The sequence below is a fragment of the Rhipicephalus microplus genome, chromosome 8 (genome assembly GCF_043290135.1).
Source record: "Rhipicephalus microplus isolate Deutch F79 chromosome 8, USDA_Rmic, whole genome shotgun sequence".
NCBI lineage: Eukaryota > Metazoa > Arthropoda > Arachnida > Ixodida > Ixodidae > Rhipicephalus > Rhipicephalus microplus.
Genome location: NC_134707.1, coordinates 31,397,588 through 31,419,952, shown reverse-complemented (window position 1 = coordinate 31,419,952; position 22,365 = coordinate 31,397,588). Strand labels below are relative to the sequence as shown.

Genomic DNA, 22,365 nt, shown 5'->3' with positions numbered 1-22,365 from the left:
ACGTGCGCAGTGCATAATCGTTTTTTTTTTTTTTTACAGTTTACAAGACGCCATCGGCCGCGCAAAAAAGTGCACTTTCTGTTCTGTGACATTTTAGGTAAGGTCGTCTCGCGCAGTTTTGATACCAACGAACATATTTTCTTAATGGACTCGAGAAGTTATTTACGCTCATATCCTAAGCTTTTGTAAATAAATTTGAATTGGTAAAAAAAAAAAACGGCAGACCCGCGTTGAAGGTGCAGCACAGTCACAGTGAAATCTACAAGAGCGGCCTTTCAGAGCCTTTTCTAACACTCATAAGGTAACTGATGGAAGCACAGTTGCTGAGTACCCACTACGGCACTAATAATTATAGTTTATGGGGAATAGTCCGGAATTCACTTTAACAATTCCTTTCTATTCTGTGCCACAAACACGTGAACTTATTTAAATTATCTGCATACACTTAAAATAGAAGGCTCTTTGAGAAGTAGCTTGTGTACCATACACGATGCGCATAAGAAACTGCTCAGGAGGTTCAATTTTACTCCATGCGGAACTTTTAGTCGTGCACCATGTGTACAAAATGCAAACATAATATATAATGATATTAAATTCCTTCCCTTAGTGGTATTAAAAACCAGAGCACTCCGGTATGCTTTGTATACGCGTAACCATGAACTCTGGCAAGTACCCTTTTGTAGATACAAATACGCTAAGGAAAGTGTTCGATATGCACTTCCTGTGCTGTTAAACATATTTTAACGAGGAATTGATATCCCTAACATCCCCAAAAAAAGAATACGTGCAATTGGTTGGCAATAAAATTAATACTTCACAGATGTGCAGCGGCTACCACTGTTATCAGCGGACGGACGAATAATGGCGTAGATGGTGCCGCCATGCTTTGCAAAAATTGTGATTTATGGCTAAGCGGATACCTCACATTCATTTGCTCCAAGACACTCCGCTCGAAATTCGCATTGGGCATTGTTGTCAACGTGAGTCTTTTTTTTTTTGCAGTAATTGACAACAGTGATTGTAGCAATAAATATCGTGCTGTAATAATTCTGTGGGCTAGTGATTGGCAAACAGAACAGAATACTTCGTGCCAGTAATATAAAAAGATTTAGTACTTTCTTAAGTCGTTTTCACGAAGTTATACATGTCCGCTTTCCGTACAGCATTTAGAAATGATCTAGAGAGAAAAAAAGTCAATGTTAAGTTATCTTTCTTATTGTTTGTCTCACCGTATCCGAAGCCGCGTCGCTTGGTTTGAGCCGAGACGAGTGTAAGCTTTCCTCCGTTTTGCGGACTGCCGTGCCGTTAATTTATATAAGAAAACCGGCTTCACTTTCAATGAAGAGCACCGTAAACCTCCTAGAAAGTATTATGGATTTGAATAACAGTGTTCCTTGAACGTAAGCTTCGGTATCCCCCATGACTTGGTCGCTTTCAACTTGGTGGTTTTCATGCTCTACTCGGTAAGTTGAACGTTAATCGCTCTCAATCTTAAGTGCGATAATGCGAGGAGCAGGCGCATCTTCAACCATTTTTGATCGGCCACAGCATAAGATATTTTGAATTGTAATCTAACGGAATATAGTTACCTTTATAGGTAAGAGTAAAAAGTAATTTCTGCCATCTACTGATCGGACGGCTACAGAAGCTCGCCTAGTAGGCGATTTCCTACTCGCATTCTGACAAATTCAAGAGTGAAATGAGGCACCACGCTTATTCAGCAGCTATGAGACACTCCCGCCCCCCCACACACACACACACACAAATTGTTAAGAAAAGCTGCACTAGCAGAGAAAATTTCTTGGCAGTGAAGGGAAGGCTATGTACCTTGTGGGCATGTGTTACCAATAAAGAACATTAGGTTCATGTTTTTTTGTAAAATTTATATAAAAACGTTACTTTATTTTCTTCGCCTAGCACGCACCAAGTACATATATATATTTTTTAATTAATGCAGTGTGGTTTCGTGTTTTTTTCGCGTGTCAAAACATCGCACGTTTAGCGTTCACGTAGTCAAAAGGTTGTCTTCGTCTTTACAAGAGTGCTCGTCACCCTCCTGCTATAGAGCTTTTTACTGAAGGCTTCCTGGGCGCTGCATTAACATGCGTGACCCCCCGAAAATGCATGGCTGCAGCTGTGACGTCAGCTTGTGTACTCCCGCGCCACAGCCCAGAAAGGAAGGGATCCTTCTTTCTTGTAAATACGTCTATTCCGACGACTCGCCGAAAGAGCTAGTGACAAAGTTCACTCAGAAGTGGCTGTCTGAGCTGACGTAGCGAATCGCGTACATTGTTGCTATTGAAGACGGCCGTCATTCGAAGGGCGACCAAACCAAACTGCTTGGTGGAAGAGTACATGCGCTGTAGCATTGGCCACGTGGCTAGGCGAGATTCCAGCTACCATTTGAACCAGTGTGTTGACCTATGCCACATTCCAGCCAAGGACAATGTCGTCCACTGTGGTGTGTGGTTCCCGAGGACTGATTCGGGACGGCTGTTTGCGCCACAGTGACACGCTCCGCAGTGACGAGTGCCCAGGTGGAGCGTGACTAATGGGTCTCGCAGCTCTATGCAACGCGGCTGTTCTCGGAGCATACCCTGACGTCCATAAGAAACCTCGCGGTGGGTTGACTTTCCCTAAAACGCCAGTGCAAATGTTCAGTGCGAGGGGAGAGCCAGTTTCGAGATTGGCGACGCAGCAGCAGCTCTGACTCATTGACCCCTCTCGTATGGCCACCCATACCTTTTGTGAATTAGCCGAGACGAGCAAAAGAAAGGGGCGAGGGGGAATCAGAGGACGTCAGAGAAGACGGACAGCACAGGCACAAGGATGCAGGTCTGTGAATTGCTGTTCTGATGAAGTTTCCTCAATGGTAATAAATCAGCTTTCTCAAATTACAACATCGAAGTTATGATTTGACCAGCAACGGCTAATCTTGGTCAGCACACAAGAACTCACACGCTACATTCACTTAGCATTTACAGGGCCTGTCAAATGATCCGACAGGCTCTGCAAATGATGAAGTATATCTTGAAACTTGGTGCTGTCGATATTAGAAAAATTTGTATATTTGAACACATTCAGCAGGGCTGAAAAAACGGCGAAAGTCAGCGGTGCCTTAGAATAGGAACCCAACCACGTGGTACTGGCTTGATTTAGTGGCAATGCTGTCATTTGCACAGCTGAAGTTTTGTTCTTCAAAAGAGCGTTGGGGGGAGGAAAAAAATACTGGCGCACATGTAGTTTATTCTATCTCAGGAACTCCGTAAGCCGCTATCAATCATTACCAGTGAGTTCATGGTCGTATAAATTGTAATACCATTATTACTAGAATGGTAGAACTAGCATGAATACCTAAAAAGCAAAATATGCTGTGTAGGTGGCTGCCAATACTAATAGAGTTGGCTTAATATCAATATTCTTATACGCAACGCACCATTGTTTATGGAAAAAGGAGTTGGAAAACCGTTGTGCATGCTCAGCCCCAAGAAAATCTTTTTTTTTTTTTTCTTTTCTTCCTTTCGTGCAAGGCTTGGGTAAGGGTCAGCACGTCTGCGTGAATGACGAAGCCCGTGCTGCAGGTGGCCAAGGCAGCTTTTCCATTTCTCCCTAAATTGAGCATTCAAATGCTTTTTGTGGCTGGTCAGGCATTTTAGCACAGTGTAGCTTGATTTCATGTACTTCCGTGATTTTGGCTCAGCTTGTACAAAAACGAGCAAGCTGGGCTCGCATGCCTTCGCTTGAATTTAGAGAGGTAAAAGCACAGTGGCGGAGAAAAGCAGAGTGTGAACAAGAGTTTTTAGTTGCAAAACAAACCTTAGAAAAAAGTCACCTAGCAAATTTTTGCTAATTGTCCATTAACTAGGGGCAAAAATCTCCAAGCTGGCTTTCCTGCAAGATCAATTTGCAACCAAAAAGTCTTGTTCCCAGACCGCTTTTTCAGTCATTGTGATTCGGCCTTCCCCCCCTCCCTAATAGGAACGACAGGCGTCTTGCTGCTGTGCGATCTGAGGGTTCGTTCCAGGTGGGTAAACCACACAGTCATTGTTGGGGGCAAAAGTCGTTTTTTTTTTTTTTGGCACTCGCGTTTTTTCGCTTGAATAGGAGTGGTAAAATCACAGTGAGCGAGAAAAGCAATCTGGACATGACTTTTTTGTTTGTTCATTTGTCTAGAAAAACAATCTTCAAGAAAGCTGCCATACGATTTCGCGCAAATGATAAAAAATATAGCCTTGTGCCTGAAAAAATTTAGAGAAACAGAATTCATTGAAGTTGTTAGACGAATCACCGTGGGTGTGTGCGTGCTTAGAGTAAACCTAAAGCCAAATGTGAGCAACATTGTGGCATGTGAGCAACATTGTGAAATAGGGTTCACGTGGACAAGCATGCATAGTGCCCACAGCTCTACGTGCAAAAGAGATTGGCTCCGGGCAAGTGATCGAAAAATACCAATCCCGCTGAAAAAAAACAATGCACCGCAAACCACAGCTGTTGTAGTACTACTTTCGTCCAACACTTTCTAAGCAAGTCAAGAACGCGCAAAGATATTAATTTGCCACACATATTCACGCACTTGTGACGGGAGCAACATTTTGATTTTTTATTTCTGGAACATATTGATTTCTTGAACATAATATTCTGGAGCCATTTGGAATGTCAAAATATCCCAAATTCTTTCGGTAGTCTAAAAGCGCAAGTTTTTCATCAGTATTGATATTTATTATGAAACACGTAGCAGTACAATTATCGCTATAAAGTGCGAAGGAGAAATAATTAAGCATGTGAATTGCTATTGAGCAAAAAGTAACATTAGCAACATATATTTAATGTAGCAGATATTGTAGCAGGAATGAAACAAAATCAATAAAGACGCAATGCAAATTACAAAAGTAGTCACAATCACGTTTACTTATTTACAAAGCAGCAGTTTATAATCAGTACAAGTTGAATATGTTATGTTCAAATGAAATAAATGAGTTTTACACATAAATGGGCCGTTCTTGAAACATGATTGAAGTAAAAATGTGACAAAGTAATAAAGAAATGATTCACACGTCAAAGTGCCAGTTAGTAATCAGAACAACTTCAAACAAATATTGCGCACCTATCGCCGAAACAGTGCTTGTTAGAGGCGAAGGTTTACTCTAAATGAATGTATACGAGAAGTTTACACTTGATTTGTATTTGTCAGACAATATTGAGCAAAACATGAAACAAGGATGTGCTGAACGTTACGTGTAAATATGCCAATTACACAGGAGTGATTCCAAACTTGGCTTCAGGGAAATGGATGATGCCGTGTTGAAGATATATTCTATACACGAATGTGCTAAACATAAACAAAAGTTATGAGAGTATTCCAAGGTAAATCTACAAAAGTGCGCCTTGTAGCACGAACGCAGGTCAGTAATAAGAACACCGTGCAAATTCGAGTGCAAAATACACGAGTACAAGTGTGGCAGCATGCCTCCTGCGTTTTTTTTTTCTCGTCCCGTGTCCATGTTTAAAAGATCACTTTTCAAGATCAATCAGCACTTACTATAGTCCGCTCCATACATCAGGTGCAACGCTGTGGTATTTTTACAGCAAATTTGCTCAGCAGATCACTTTACTCAACGCGTTTCGTGCATAGATTTTGTCGTTGTAAACATGGCCCCGCCGAGAGCGCTGGCGGAACTAATATTATGAAAAAAACACATTACCGGTAACGAAATTATTTGACTATTTCTTGGTGTGAGCCGGCTCTACTGAAAAAGGTCTCACTATTTTCCATAGTGCTGCACCTGATGTGTGAAACCACCAACCTTATACAGCAGTAGCAAGATGATTCAGTTGACCTGTCCATGGTCTTGGCTTGTCAGTGACGTCGATCTGGATGACAGGCCGAACGAGCTGAAGCGAGACTTGGGTAGAAGCCGTAAAAACACCTCTCCAAGCCTCCGACGATAGATTCAAACAGAGCCTGGTTGGTCGTATCTGAACCAGCCATGTCCTGGACGTGGATGGCCACAAAGGGTAAGCCAAGCCACACGTGGATGCTGATTGGTATGTGCGTGGAAGGTGAGCGAGCTCCTTGCGTCGTCATAATAGTCACACACCAGGCATCTTCCGATTCGGAAAGCCACTCTGCCGATCTTCTGTCGGTCGACCGCACCTTCCGCACCAGCTGGCGTGCAATCTGGGGCGCGTCCAACACTGATCGGATCCGGTGAATGCCGCACAGGGCCCACGGGGTTTGTAGGCTTCTCCGTAAAATCCACGAGTAGAACATAGCCATGCTTTGAACACGCTCGTGCTCACGCTCGATGTCCTTGATGCATCCGTAGAGGGGGTCATCATAGAGTTCTAGAATCGATGGATTCAGAAACGGGTAGAAGTAGGCCTCCATTGCTGCAATATGTTCTGGTGGGAGGTCGTGGCAGATACTGCACAGCCGCTGAATGTCAACGTCTGCCATGACGGATATCTGCTGTGTAGGTCGTGGAACGGAACTTCAGCCGCGGCAACTTCTTGCAGGATTCGTCTTGTTGATGGCACCAAAGTTATGTGCACGGCGCCGTGTCTGTCTTGTTGACGACAGGAATGGCAAGATCTCTTGTGGCAACAAACACGAAGCTCAAGTCGTAGTGCCCGATGTGCAAGACGCAGATGAACTGAACTTCAGTGTGGCACGTGCAAAAATCTAAAACGATTTGCAGAGCTTTCTTCAGTGAGTACTATCGTTCACAGACTGCAGGTGTCACTTCTCCTTTTGTCACTTTGAGTTCTAGTTCACCGACCTCTTCCAAACGACAGGGAACTGGTTTATCACGCCAGCACTGAGAGTTATAATGAGGTGTGAAAATCCCATAACTTGGGGAATGCATTTGGGGTCTTTGCGTACATTCACTTCAGAGAAAGGGAAGCGACAAGAATGGTGTTTTTGAGGTATGGCCTTGCCAGTATAAGCAGCAATATGGGGTCCCAGAGTATATTTCTGTAGAAGCCACACTTTTTTTTTCTTTTTTTGAGAGAGGGGAAAGGAACCCTGTGTTTGCAAGGTGCGCAAAATAGTTTAGCTCTTCCACGTGTTCCGCGAACCTTCTCCCTTTCTTACAATGAGAGAAAAAAGACTACAGGGACACCGAGACACGTCCGGCTTCTGGGGACCGGTCAGCGCTGCGTTTTTTTCTTTTGTTCCCTCCTGTGGGTTGCCCTTATTTTCACTCATAACAAGTCAGTGCAGACACCTTGCAAAACTGTTACTGCGCAGGCCCGAGCAAGTGTGATTTTCCAAGACACAGCATCAGTCATGCATCATAAGACACTTCTTCCCGTAGGAAATTCTTATCTACCTTCCTTTCTTTCAGTTATTCATGTACTCCGTAAAGCCAACAGTAAGGCTTGGTGTTCTAGAGTTAAATCTCTTGGAAGCATATATGACTACTTATTAGAGGAGGCGATAAAAAAGGCAGCGCTTGTTTCAGGTCACCGACCATCATGTGCAGTGCGCGATAATTGTCCGTTAAGTGAGGACACCTCAACTGATATATTCGCGGGGAAATAGATATTGAAAGTATGGTGAGAGTGAACAACAGAAAATAAGGTAAAAGAGAAACTATAAGAGAACAAAAAGACGAGAGAAAATGAGGGGGGGGGGGAGGCGGAGATAAAAGAGTGAAGGTGAAAGTGAAAAAAAAAAGAACTTCCGTGATGGCAACCGCCCCATTCACCATGGCCAGGGGCTTGCATAGGTCCCTAGTTCAGGTTGGCGTCCCGAAGAATGCCGAGTAAGGCCACAAAGGCAGAGCGGAGATGGTCCGAGCAGTCGGTGGGATATCAGGTATCTTCCAGGATCCCACATGGCAGGCCGAGGAGAAGGAGACCGTAGTTCATCACGAGCCACTTGCGCGCATTGCCGATAGCAGGACGCTCACGAAAACCTAATCCTACGCAGAACTGTTTTTAAGGGATGGTTCAGCCGGACATTTTGTTCGCTGGTCCATGCCTTTTTATATGCTCAAACAAAACTCGAAAAAAAATTCGGAAAGAGGCGGATGGGCTGTCACCCCCCTCTCTCTTTCCTGGCTATGCCAGGGACCTGAAAAAAAAAAAGGTGTTGAAGCCATGCGATTACAAGAATTGTTGGCTTCCAGGCGGCTCAAATCAAACGTTTTCGCCGACTAGCCTCGTGCAGTTTATAGACAGTGAAGATAAAATTGCACCTTCGGCAGTCTCCCACTCGTGTTGAGCAAAGTACGGGATTCTGAGCGAGAAAAAAATCGGCAATTGTCAATTTTAATAAAAATGAATGCAGTGAACATTCCATCCAGGAGGTAACACTGGAGGCAGTAGATAAATGCCAATTAATTGGCGTGCGAATGAGCAAGGATGCTGAGCACCCGATAAAGCTCGAAGGATACGTAAAGACTAAAGGTAACAGGTATGCTGCTGTAATGAGCACATGAGAATTCCAGAATTACAATAGCTAAAATGAAGGAAAGAAGTGCAAATTCGAGGGTAAACATTTATGTGTTAGACACATAATTGAGTACTAACATGCAATGATACCCAGAGAACTATAGGGGATGTTGATAAAAGTAATTGTGATCTAAGTATGAGGGAAAATAAGGTTAACCAAAGATAGCTTTCTACCGCCAGAATCCACGCCAACGACTTTCGATTAACGAGTTTGAAGCTCGACCACTTAGCTACGGAAACGGTGACCTCTCCGTTGACTTTATGGGGCATTTTAAACGTGGGAATGTCAGGTAGCGCCGTCTGTTGGCATTGCGGAGAGCGGGAATACGATAATTAATTACTTGCATACTACCCGAAGGCAGCAAGTCTGTCCGAACAAGACTCTCGTTATGAATGAAAAAGAAAAGTGGATAAGTTCTCTACCACCCTCAAAGAACTCACTTGGCGTGAGTTGTTCCCCACTAAAAAAAAATCTCTCGGCATCGCTCCGGCGTCTCTCTTCTTTTTTTTTCTGTTAAATGTGCCTTACAAGGTCTATGTTTCACACCTTACTCGCCCTGTGGCAATAGCTACTCGTAGAACGTCACCTAGATATTCGACGGTCGTATAGAGCGTACACATGCCTTCTATTGACATTAGTTTGGTTGCCATTGCTTGACAAGAGTTCAGACAAGAGCATGAAACGGTGACCTCAGATCATTGCTGGTGTCCCCTCCGATTCTTCGTGTTCCCCCTTGGCGTGCCTGACTAAAAGAAGAGAGTAGGCAGAGCACAAAAGAACGCAAGGGGTGAACAACTCTCTGTCCTCGGCTGCACTGACTATCTAATGAGATAAAAAATCATTGTGGCCGCCATTTTAGGTATCCAGCTAAAAGAACCTGTCTGTGACATCACGTGCAAGGCTGTCGTGAAAGCAGGGCACTCGAAGCGGTGAAGGAATGTATGGTCACGGCCGGGCTAGACTACACCTGCGTGCAGAGAGCGCGCACATGCAGTCTAGCCCGGCCGTGGTCTAGTATTCCTTGCCCATTATTTTCAACAAGGCCAGTGTATAAAATCAAAGACAACAGCCGAACCACAGCTTCATGATCTCTTCTCATGCCAAATACATTCGCTCACTCTTTCGTTTCTACTTTTCGCGTCACGTGTCTCTTCACATATGCTGTGAAGCGCGCTGTCGGTAGCGGTGGATTGTAGAAAAGTGTAGCGCGGCGTTGATTCGAGGATTCAAAGTGCTGCCTGACCTAATACCCAGTTTCAAAATATGAGATTGATGTAAAATTATGGTAAATATTCAGGGTTTTGAAGCAGCTTTAGAATAAATCTGCCATCTCACAGGGCTCCATGAGACTTCTTAATACCAACGCTTGCATGCGCTCTTTTCATGTGTGATTATTGATATATCAAACATTGTCCTCACCCAAGCTACATCAAAAATCTCTTCCAGCCGCAATACAATAGCCATTTGCCCCCCCCCCCCCCCTCCCTTCAAGAGAAAATCCTGCTGACGACCATGTATCAAACTACTTTCGAGTCTGTTCGATGCCTAAGAGTATATGTGTCTCAGTGACCTTACCATGCCCGCTTACGTTCTTTCAGCGGATCATTTGACATTGGGCTGTGTTTTTGATAGTTTGTGCCTGGTGTGTCCGAGTCTATGATGCACGTAACTTGTCTCTTAAAATGTGACGCCCGCAGGCAAGTATTAATATGAGCAATATGAGCTCGAACACTTGAGCAAGTGACAATTAGGATAAAAAATGCAAGAGAGGTTTGTGACACGTGGAGGGCTCTGTCAAAATTGGATGGGTAAAGAGGTGGTGCTCTTTAACTGTCTTTTGGCACTCACACTTCGCTAGCATTGTGGGTAAACGACAGGTTATTGCGGGCAATCAACCGCTAGTGGCTATAACACGAAGAAAACCACAAAAAACAAATTAAGTGAAAGACGTGCGCCACAATTCGCATCCAACACTGCCTACATGTACTACAGGCAAGACATCACACCAGTCTACGTCACAGCTGCACATATCTCTGCAGCTACTGTGCTACATAGGGTGATTCGGTGTGACTTAGCGCCTTGTGCGAGTTCATATCACCGCTGATAGCTACTAACATGCAATAGGCCGCCGTTTTGCAGCTACGAGGCTTAGGCGAGAGTGTCAACTGACACCAGAAGTGCACCGCCCTTTCCACTTCGCTTCGGACGACGGCCGCTGCGAATCAGCCGATGTATAGGGTTCAAGGATATTTGCTACGCACTCCCGTGTTCCAACTCATATCGCTCATGATATAGTACGTCGTTCAATCTCTTGAGGCCACCCCGCCATGGTGGTCTAGTGGCTAAGGTGCTCGGTTGCTGACCCGCAGGTCGCGGGACTGAATCCCGGCTGCGGTGGCTGCACTTTCGGTGGAGGCGGAACTGTTGCAGGCCCGTGTTCTCAGCTTAGGGTGCACGTTAAAGAACCCCAGGTGGTCGAAATTTCCGGAGCCATCCACTACGGAGTCTCTCATAATTATATGGCAGTTTCGCGACGTTAAACCCCACATATGTTTCTATCAATGTCTTGAGGCCCTCGCTGTTTATGCGCGCTTCTCGTATTGCTCTTTCGGGTGGTTGTACTATAGTTTGTAGTGACCTTTGGTGAAAAGTTCATCCCTGCGTCCAGTCCATTTTTATCTGCTTCACAGCTATTGTGCGGCAGTTCAATCTCGCATTCGTTGCGACACACGGCGTTGACGGGAAATGCGAGAGTGGCAGTGCTTCACTTGGCGTCGCCTGCTGCCTTAGTGCTCTGGGATGGCGGCACGTACCGATATTGTATCCCAGAGTTTCGCGGTCTTACGTACTTGCAAATTACATATATACAGCTGCACACCATCTATGTATGTGCCCAGCGCATGTTCTCTCTACTAAGGTTGGCAAGAACAGAAACCCAAATAAAAAAAAACAGCTGGGCTGTTTATTTTAACCGAATTTCACAATGTGACGCTATTGACTAGTAATATGTAAGCTTTTTCATTCAAATAAAATCTGCCTATTAAAGGAATAACTGCCCTAACGGTATTATTTCGTACAGATTTGTTGGCTCGAATGTTCCAAAATTACTTTTTGCAAGGTGAAAACTCTATGTAAGTTATGTAATCTACATGCATGACCCTGATCCGTGGCATCCAAGGAGTAGCACATCAGGCGCGTGCCCCCCCCCCCCCCTTTATTGCAATCTAAGAGGTGCTCCTCCACTCTAAAAAAAAAAATTCTGCGTCGCCCATGACTCTCCATCAAATAGTAACTGGTTGGAAGCAGCTACCTGCCCGCCGGAATTTCGTATTTTAAATTTGTGTATATCATTGTTGCGGAGTCACCACTCCGGAATCGGAACGACTCCGCAATCCTTCCACGTGTTCGAAACCACGCAATTCAATTGGTATAAAAATGGGACAAGGCTGAGAGTAATAAATTGGGATTAGAATTGCAGCCTTTTCTGAATATATATCCCATTTTTACCTACGGGACTCGTTTACTACGTATGGGAGGTGTATTATCGTCATGTAAAGTCACAATTTATATATTGTAAAAGGAGCTACTGATATTCTTTCATATAGGTCAGTAGATCTTGAAAACTCCATCCTCGCGGGAACATTCGCAAAAAACGTGTTTTCAATCTTCCCAAGTGTTACACATGGTGTACTCGGAGAGGACATCACTATGTACTATTAATAATTCACAGAGCTCATCCGGATGCCACCATCTTCTGCTGCGTCCAGTTGCAGCGATGGCAACGTTCTGTATGCACTCGAGAAATACGTTGATGAAGCGATTCTTCAGCTTGGTAAGTACAATACTATTACTAGCGTTCTGTTGGTATCGGAAGCAATCTTTGACATTTCAGGTATACTCCAAGGCAAATTGGTGTGACATAAGTACAAAATGTGGGGCGTATTTTGTAAAGGCGTTCCTCGAAAGGTAAATAAAGGCGCTTATTGCATTTTGTTTTCAGAATGTTTATTAACACTTAGATTTCTGTATTGTGTGCAATAAAGTGAGAGCTAGCGATCGTGTTGACGTTCCGCCCTCACAGACGCGCTGGTCAAGTACGTATTCTATATCGTACGCGCCATTTTTCATTAAAGGCCTGATCACACGTCTACCTGTCGCAGCGCGTCGGCGTGCAGTTTTCCCTTGCCTTTTGACGCGGCTTCGTGCAATCTTCCTAGAGACACAGAGAGAGAGAGAGAGAGGAAGGCACCACATCGCGTCGGATTTGAATTTTTTGTGTTCATAGGTGGCAGCACTTACACACCATAAAAAGGTGGGAAGTTCGAGCACGTTCTAGGTGTCTAAATCTCACCAGGACACTGAAATTTCATTCCCCATGGGAAAGTAAGCTGCTGAAAACTTGCCCGGGACTACTTGATAATGCGGTGACCACTTTGTCTGAAAGCATTCCAAGTTTTTCTCCCTCAACCGTAGCGAATGATACCACGGGGTCAAAACTATTTACGACCTAGCGATCCTCTAACTTCTCGCTTTTGTCACACCACATCTGTAGCTGTAGCAATGCTAATTATGTGCCTCGCCAGCTGTCTACTGCTTATTGTGACAGGCTGTCCCACAATTTCAGCAGCCCTTCAAACAAGTTGCAAGAACGTGCTATTCGCTTCCTCAGGCTATGGGGACAAGGACCAGCGCCTTCAGTTGTGGTATGCAGAATGCATGGCGAACGAGGTTACTGGTCGGAACACCTCTCATTCTGCGAATTCACCCCGACGGGGGACTAGTACTTGTTGTTGAACTGCCAGAGCAGTATTGGAAACACGAAACGATTGATTCCACCGGTAAAATTTTGTTTACACTCGGATATATGGCAGACGACCAGTGCGGCTTTCTGAAGTACGCTGAGCTAGCAGTGCGTGGTCAGAGTTCAGTTTGCAGCGAAAATGAGTGTCTGTACGAGGCACTGAACGTAACCAGAGTCCATTCCTGTTTAAAACTGTGCTGATCAATCGAGTTACTGGGTGATACACGCTCGAGAAATTACTACAGTGCATACGACTACAGTTTGTTTTTTTTTTTCACTAAAAATAAGCTATACACAGTGTGGCGTTGAGCCAACTTACACACTTCAAATTGTTGATAGAATAATTCATGGCGATGATAAATGACACATTTGGTCATACTAATAGACACCAACATTTTTCCTGCTTCCATATACAATATATGTCTACTTAAAATTTTACTTCAATGAAATTGAACAGGTGAAGCCAAGGAATGTCGAATGGGCTTGAATTGTACAGCTTTCCCTGTATTGGAGTCATCGCGACCCAAATGTGAAAAGAGTAAACTGGGTGTCGGAATGAATGAACAAACTTATTTTAGAGTTCGTCTGGCTGTTTTTTACGAATTGAAAACTTTTTATTGGTGTTTTTGTACATTATACTTTTTTCACCCTATATATCACAATTACTACAACGCAGTTAAAACAGTGAGATTTACGTCCTATGTGCCCTCTGTGACTTACTATCTGTTGGGTTTTATTATGTTGTAGAAATGAAAGAAATATGATATGTTTGTTGACTACCTTCGTACCGTCCTGTATTTAGGCTGCTGCCGTTATTCTGTACCATCGAGGATGCACTATCGAAAGGCGTGTACACAGATGTCAAGTTTGTGTTGTACGGTGATATATTTTGTCCATTTGGGCAGTGCCGATGGAAATGCATGGCTGCCAGCAGAGGCGACAAATATAAGAAAATATATTTTATGCAAAACAGCTTAGTGCTGTCCTTTAGGATAAATGTAGCCAGTCCAATTCCCTGTCCTGTTTTCTTTTGTTTTTTCTTACGCGTTCTCAGTTCCACCACAAAAAATTCGTTACGCAAAAGTACTTTGCTAAGAACAGGGCGATGTCGTCTGCTAGCGGCCCAAACAATACGCCGAAAATCAAGAGGCCGAAATATTAGAAGACCGAACGTCAGAACGACGAAAATTTAAATGCCACACTCAAGACGCCGAAAATTTAAAATACCGAAAAATCAAAACACCGAAACGCTAAAATGCCGAAACATGAAGACGCCATCGCCTAGCTATGGTGGAGGATAAAGTATATTGGCAAAATGAAGGTTCCATCACCCTCTTTTCCTATAACCATATTCTCTTGGCGATTATTCTTCGCAGTAACACACACATATATATATATATATATATATATATATATATATATATATATATATATATATATATATATATATATATATATATATATAAACAGTGATGATGCCACGCTTGTCACTGAACCTGCGTCATCCCGATCACCCGAAGAGAGCAACGTGGACAAGTCTCTCTGCTGCAGAAGCCAGGGCTGTTATTTTTGCCACCACAGCAAGCTCCTGCGCCGCTGAATACCATGATTAGGCGCGGTTCAGGGTATAACTACTTTGATAAAAATCATCGCTAAACACCGAGCATTTCTGGACAACCTGCCAGGGTGACCATGCTTTGAGGAAGTATTCATCCAAACGCTGCTTTGTGTTTGGGGCGCACACACAGCATTTCTCTTCATTGTCGCATGGCGCACGCCTGACAGATGGCATGAAAGTAACACAACGAAAAGAAATGTTCAATTACAACCCTCCCCCTTCTCTAGTCAGTGCGTCTATTTCTTTTCTCCGGAACGCACCAATACATCCACATGAGTGGTTGGTGGTAGCGTGTAGTATTGCTGAGTATAGATGGCACCAGGTGGAGCCACGTGGCGCCTGATGATTTTGGGGTTATTTTTAAGTACACACAGAAAGCACACACAACACTTTTCAATCCTGTAAAAGGTGAACCGCTGGAATGATCTGCATAAAAGTTATACCATAACAATCAGGAATGAAAAAGGAAAGAAATGTTGTGGAAATAATTTCATTAATTGAGTTAGACCCGCCGCGGTGGTCTAGTGGCTAACGTACTCGGCTGCTGACCCGCAGGTCGCGGGTTCAAATCCTGGCTGCGGCGGCTGCATTTCCGATGGAGGCGGAAATGTTGGAGGCTCGTGTGCTCAGATTTGGGTGCACGTTGATGAACCCCAGGTGGTCGAAATTTCCGGAGCCCTCCACTACGGCGTCTCTCATAATCATATAGTGGTTTTGGGACGTTAAACCCTACATATCAATCAATCAATCAATCAATCAAATCATCAATCAATGAGTTATCGTCTTTAAGAGACAAAAAAGAGCGAGACTACAAAAGTGCAATTCTTCTGGATATTTTCTTCTGGTTTGTTTAAAAAATAAAGCCTGAGCAGAAAATCTGTCAGCAACATTTCTTCCATAGACTAACAAGGAATACAGTGCCGAAAAACCCGTGTATATTTGACCAAATTCGGACGAGCTAGAGCTTCAGAAAGTACACATGTATTTTCTATGGGCGCTCGCTCTGGTGAGCCCTCTGAAGGGCCTATTCGCGCGCTATCCGGAGAGCCACACCGCCAGTGCGGCACACGTTCCGCCACTTGCGGTGCGGCTCTGCGATGGTTGCTGTATCACACAGTGCAGCTATGATAGCAACCACCGTGAGAGCACAATCAAGTCAGCACACACTGACTCACACAACAGTCAACTCTTAAAGTTGAGATAGCGCGTAGATACGCTCTATAACTGACGCCATCTTGTTTGCGGGTATGTCAGCAATTGTCGTCTCCTGATGTGGCACCCCGATCTAATTTCGTCGTCACTTGTCATAACACGTGTCGTTGCTAGATTTCATGGTTGAATTTCGTCGTTTCACGCATGTTCGGCGTTGTTGATTGATTGATTGATATGTGGGGTTTAACGTCCCGAAACCACTATATGATTATGACAGACGCCGTAGTGGAGGCCTCCGGAAATTTCAACCACCTGAGGTTCTTTAACGTGCGCCCAAATCTGAGCACACGGGCCTACCACATTTTTGCCTCCGTCGGAAATTATGTTGGGCGTTGTTTCATGCAGGAAAGATTTAGGACGGTGCATTGCGGATTGCTGTTAGAAAGAAAGATACGCAGAACCTCAGCCCACACAAGCCGAGCTTTTCTTGCCCACTACGAGATGATGCCCAATGGCCGCCAAGCCGCGTCAGAAACGGCACGGGACTTTTATTTCCTGTCCACGGTCATTCGCGTTCAATTATGCCAACGTTCGCTCTTCGCCGTTGGCGATACACTTCGATGAGCGTTGTTGTTGGCGCGCGTCGATGAGCATGTAGCGACAACCAGAAGATAGGTAAATGATATTGATCATGTTCCGGTGTCTTGCTATTGGCTGCTCGAGCCCAGAACTTGCAGGCTACGAACTCAATATCTGATCAAGCGATTGATCATGCGATATCGACTACGCGACACGTTGCGCCAACAGCCTGTGTTGTCGGTCACAGCGTCGCTCGATGCCGTCGCGCGCATTACCGCGCACATGAGCTATTTTTTTGTTTTTCAACAAAAAACTTTATTCGGGATCAACACACCTTATTCTCTGTTGGTTTCTATTAAAATTATGCCTAACAAAGAAACTTCAGCACTAATTATTTTCCTTCCTTCGAAATACGCATAATATTGCTTGATTTTTAGGAGCGGGTGTATGTTTTGTGTCTTGCTTGATCTAATTTTTTTATTGACACAAATTTGTGTGATCCTGCAATCTTCATGTTTTTTCTTTACCTGCAACCCCCCCCCCCCTTTTTTTTCTATATTGCCTGTTTGGGGGCTGTATACATTAAATTTTCTGACTGAGTCGTTCTACCGTGTTTTTCAGAAAACCGTTGGCGCAGTTGGACGCCCATGGGAGCCGCAACGGGGTCCACTGCAACACAGACTGAGAATTTTTATAATCCCGGAGGAGGCGAGGAATTCGAATTACTCTCCCACATTTTTCTCTCACTCTTTCTTTCTCTCCACACACACACGCGCGCGCACACGTGTGTGTGTGTGTGTGTGTGTGTGTGTGTGTAACCTGGCAAGAGAAGGAGGAAGTTATCTAAATTATTAAGAAGATAATGAACAAGTTTGTGACTAATAAAAAAACTCATTTTCTTTACACGTACGCGTACATTGTGAACTTATTTTGCACGAGATATTTGCAAATCCTGCTAGTTTCGTCGTCATATGACTTAATTCTCAATGCAACCGCTGCTCAAACCTTCGTGCTTGCCACCGCCCCGTTATACGAATTTAAAAATCACGCAAGAAGAAGAAACGGGGCACAAACAGCCTCTGTGAAATAGCTGGAAGACAGGATGGCCAACTGTCCGTTGGCGTAGGGTCTAAGCCACGATCTAAATAAATAGTCTAAGCTCGCCCCAAGAAAAGGCCGGTTCTGCCCCCCCCATGATGCTGCCCCTTCCGTCTCCCCTCTATCGATGCGATGCAATGATTTATGGTTTAAGCCGCGTCATTTCGTCACTGTGAAGGACTACTGCTTCCTTGGTCAACGCTGAGCTAGCCATTGCTCCATCAAGCTTCAGCCGCGCATTTGTGACCAGTGCCCAAGCAGGACTCCATCGCGAACTCTGTCGCAACCTGAACGCTATGTTGAGGACCTCTGGCTGAAGTCGTGACCTGCGAGACTCTGACCCCAAACCAATAGCCTAAAGCAACATTTTAAGCGACTCGACGATACGCGCACCATGCACTTGAAGTGGTCGCTGCATGAACGTTTCGATCAAACAATTGCATTTGTAATTGAGAAAAAAAACGAGCGATTGAAATAAGGCATTCTAAGCGCATGGTTGCTGTTGTTTCTTGCCACGGCCTCGAAACATCGTCGTTTATGGTCCGTGCCACGAGTTGCCGTATATCATAGAGGTGTATCAAGAGCACCTAAGCAGACGATATACAAAAGAATTCTTATACAAACGGGTGCTGAGGTGATAAAAAGTGTGCTTGTTTGCATAATACTGTCTCTTGTATCTAGTCTGCTTATGCGCCCTTAATACCACTATTGATCATTAGAAAGTCGTCAACTTTCTATGATTCTTTACCGTGTACCAGAAATGGTGTCGCCCTCACTGCAATCCTTTACACTGGCAGCCACGCAATCCGAGTACGGTTGCAATCGTAGAGCGCTGTACGAGCTGACCAGGCGGCAATTCAAACCGCGGAAACTGGTTTTCAAACATACTTCAACCCCTCTCCCTCCCCTCTTATTCCTTTATTCACTTCTTAAAAGCATGCCTTGTGGATAAAAATCATACTAACATGCTCGAAGTTGGGACGATACAAAACTTTGCATTTCCATCATTTCCATTTTGTAACACCTAAGCACCGATGGTGGAGCTATTCTGTCTCATCAGGAAGTGTTTAATAAACATATTGTGCTGCTGGTTATATGCCGTGAGCTGTCATTATGATTTCCTTTATATTTGTGTTGAATAAAGTGATATGCCAGTTTTGTTAAACTTTAGGCTGCATTCCTCACTGGAACACTTTCAAAATTGAAGTATAATTGGTGCATGAATGCAATTCCAGAGAGTTTCTGCAACCTCAGTTCACAGATGCAACAGAAAGTGACTGCTGAATCTCGTTACCCTCAGTTGTTCCACTGCTTGTTGGATGCCTCAAACTTCGGCATGATTACGTGCCGGCCAAATCATTGAGAAAACATTATACCACATAGGAAAACTAGGTTTACCTGGCAATGACGTAGTGTGCCAGTGAGATAAACCTGTGAAAAAATATGCGATTTTTTTATTCTAAAGTCCACATATGCGGAAACTGCACACAAACTGCGCGGCGTCTTTTCGTCCCTTCCTCTTCACGGGAAGATCCGTTCCCACGTAACGTGGCAGCAGGTTTTCCTCTGTGCCAGATGAGTTCTGTTGCGCTATCTCTCTTACAATACCATGGCCAATATCTCAAAGTACGGGCATTTTTAGGGTACAATGGCGTCATCACTCACATGTACTTTTTATGTCCGGAGGAGTGCAGTGTATTTACATGAGACCTGAAATTTTGCATATTGTCCCATGGTTGTGACGTCTTAGGAAACAGTCAGTTTGTCCAAAATGCAGCCCTTCATTTAGCCAAACTCATGGCCGGTAAAATTAAGGTCAGGTTGCAGCAATACACGCTGTACAATGAGAGCGATGAACAGAGCATCGGCCGTCGACACACTGATCACCATTTAGACGCGCTGTCCTTTATACCTCACGCATAAAACTTTCCAGTCTTATCTCTGTGGGTGGCACAAGCACTGAAATAAACTAGAATGTTCGCATCTGGAGTGCAATCCGGAGGGAGTAGGGTAGAGTGAAGTGTATATGTTTGTTTTAGCGTAATGTTTTAGAAACGGCTGCAAGTATTCCCATAAAATATTAGGTGCTCACAAAAATTGCCTTTGGGTATCCAGTGACATCTTTTTTTTTATTCTTAGGTTGCCTATCCTTCTCATGTCCCACACCTAAATTTAAATGGGTTCCACTTATTTGATGTACCTTTTCTGTGCCACTACGAAAATGATTGTAATGGTATACAGCCGTGTTCTTGTCGTGACCTATCGGTTACATCTTAACTACAGAAATAACATTCTTCATGAAGGTTTCGCAAAAATAAAAGTACAGCATGCACAGAGCCACAGAGGTGGCGAATGGTTGTGTTAGTTTTTACAGCTTCAATTTATATGGAGTATTTTTTTAGTGTAGATTGTTTCTAGCTTGCTGTAGCTCACGCATATAATGTTTCATCAAAATTAATTTCACACTTTCTGAGAAAAGGTACACTGAAGTCCAAAAATATATAGAAAAAAGTGCTACTTCAGAAGAACGACATTCTATTTGCGCATATTGCTTACGCCAGAGGGCACGCGGTACACTTCAGCGCTAGAGATACTGTATATGCGACCAGTAACTCTACTCAGCGCGGTATTTAAACCGTTGGGAGCAGCTGCTCCTCGTCCGGCATCCACAAGTTTCTTCCTCAGAGTACAGTGGATAACTTGATGCCGAAATCGGAAGTTATATTTTTGTGGTAGTTAGCCTACCATACGCCCTTAACAAAACAAACGATGTACTACAGTTGTGAAGCTTCTCGAACATTGAGGTGTGATCAGCGCCGAGCATTACAGACATTCTTTGCTGACGTAAACCAGACACAGCAAAATTGAAACAAGGAACGCACGTGGCGAATGCCGTTTTGTTCCAATGATCTTCTGAATTTCACTGCTACATCCAACTAACTGCCATCTTGCACTGTTCTTCCCTCCTCTCATAATTACTCCAACGCTCTAATGGACCATCATTTGTCTGCCCCCTAATTACTTGCCTGAAAGTACCTGCTGACGTTCCTGTCAAAAATCAGGTGTAATCACAGAAGCTTTTAAACATGAAGAACAACTGATCTCTACAATTGCGCCGCATCTATCGGTTTTGATGATATCTAGACGGTTAAAAAAAAGAAAAGGAGGGGGTTGGGGCAAGTATTTGTAATGGATTGGTGCGTGCACTATCACACTACGTGCACTTATTCATTTCTGTTAAATTCGACAAATGTTAGTTCGGGGCCTGTTCATTGTACTTCTTCATCTCGCGCCTTTGTCCCTCTGCCCTGCGTTTTAATGAAGATTAAACAACGAGCCCAGTTTCGCACGCTAGTGCAGTTCAATTGAAGGAAAGATGCTATTCTATGTTCCACAGAAAAACAAAAAGAATACCGAAGCTTATCAGTTCATGCCAGCATATGAAACCTACATCTGCACCTGGAAACCCAACACAGGATGCTCCTTGAGACTTCTGGAGAGGACGAATAGGGAGCGGCCTCATAAACGACCCTGTTCAAATCTACGTTGTATGGCTCTGTTGGACGAACATATTACATATTTTACACACCTTAAGCGCCTTCGCCATCTTCACATTCGCGGGGATGCATGAGCATTGGAAACGTCTTGCAATAACTATAGTTATCATCTTTGCTCTTCTCGTTTTTAAGCTTGGGTCATGTTTTTTCTGTAATGATGCACGAACAGGTCAAACACCTTAGTTAATGAACGTCAGCCTTTCGACAATTTTCGTGGTGTACCGAGGTAAGTCAAGAAGAAAAGAAGGAAATGCAGGTGTGAGTTTTAAATAAAAAAAAAACCTGCTACCCTTTGGTCGAGGCTGGTCGTGCCGAAAGGACGCTTGCTCGAGCATGAGCCTAAAGGGTTGTGGAATGTGTCAATATATTTTCATGAGCTTTCGCTTACAGTCACTGCAACTCAGCCGTGAACGCAAACCTGGGCCCATGAGGAGGGAAGATGGCACAACGGAGCTCTTGCCAACTCATTATTACTGGCATCGACCTTCCCGCATTCCAAGCAAATATGGTGTTACACACAGCATATTCTTGGAGCTAAAAGAACACATCGACGGGGTCTTTTTGTGCCTTTTTTGAAGGAAGGCTCCCTGTTTGCTGGCGTGGCTACTTATAGCGTGTCGCAAATGTGATCGGTTCCCCCGAAATGCATTGCCAGAGGGTCCCGATGTCAGGGCTTTGCTGGCTAGGTTACCAGTTCTGGCGCTACAGTCGCATTTCGAAATCCTCTTTCGTTTTTCCCCCCAGTTTTAGTGTATGTGTGGAAAGACCCCGAATGCTTTTCAAAAGTTCTGAGATTTTCAGGCTTCATTGGAACCTGCACTGTACCTGTACACGTATTGAAAAAGGACCCTGTTGGGGGGGGGGGGGGAAAGGAAGAGGCACCTGAACTCGATCTGGAGGTTGTGAGAGAAGAACGAGCCACAAAAGCAGCCTGTCAAAGAGTGTTCGCTTCAAAAAAAATAATAATAAATGCACCGCTAAGACCCGTTCACTCGTTTCTGTGCTGACTTTTGAAGTCAGTTCGACATTGAAGTCACGTTCATTGACTTTTGGCAGGTCTGTCACTTTTGGCCCGAACGCCGGCAAGGCAACGCACCTC

General features: G+C 44.2%; 1 protein-coding gene across 2 annotated transcripts in view; it reads left to right on the top strand.

Annotated features, from left to right (window-relative positions):
• LOC119185497 (uncharacterized) overlaps positions 1–17,470 on the top strand; it is a 41,388-nt gene extending 23,918 nt beyond the window's left edge. Inside the window, exons 5-7 of one of the 2 annotated variants that reach the window (XR_012885286.1) lie at positions 12,192–12,293; positions 12,354–12,427; positions 17,233–17,470. Coding sequence is in view for 1 of the 2 variants with exons in the window: in XM_075870413.1 (XP_075726528.1) it covers positions 12,192–12,273 (82 nt within the window). In the remaining variant the exon portion in view is untranslated. The remainder of the gene's footprint in view (positions 1–12,191; positions 12,294–12,353; positions 12,428–17,232) is intronic. The other variant, XM_075870413.1, reaches the window with a different exon arrangement.
• Positions 17,471–22,365: the final 4,895 nt, after the last annotated feature.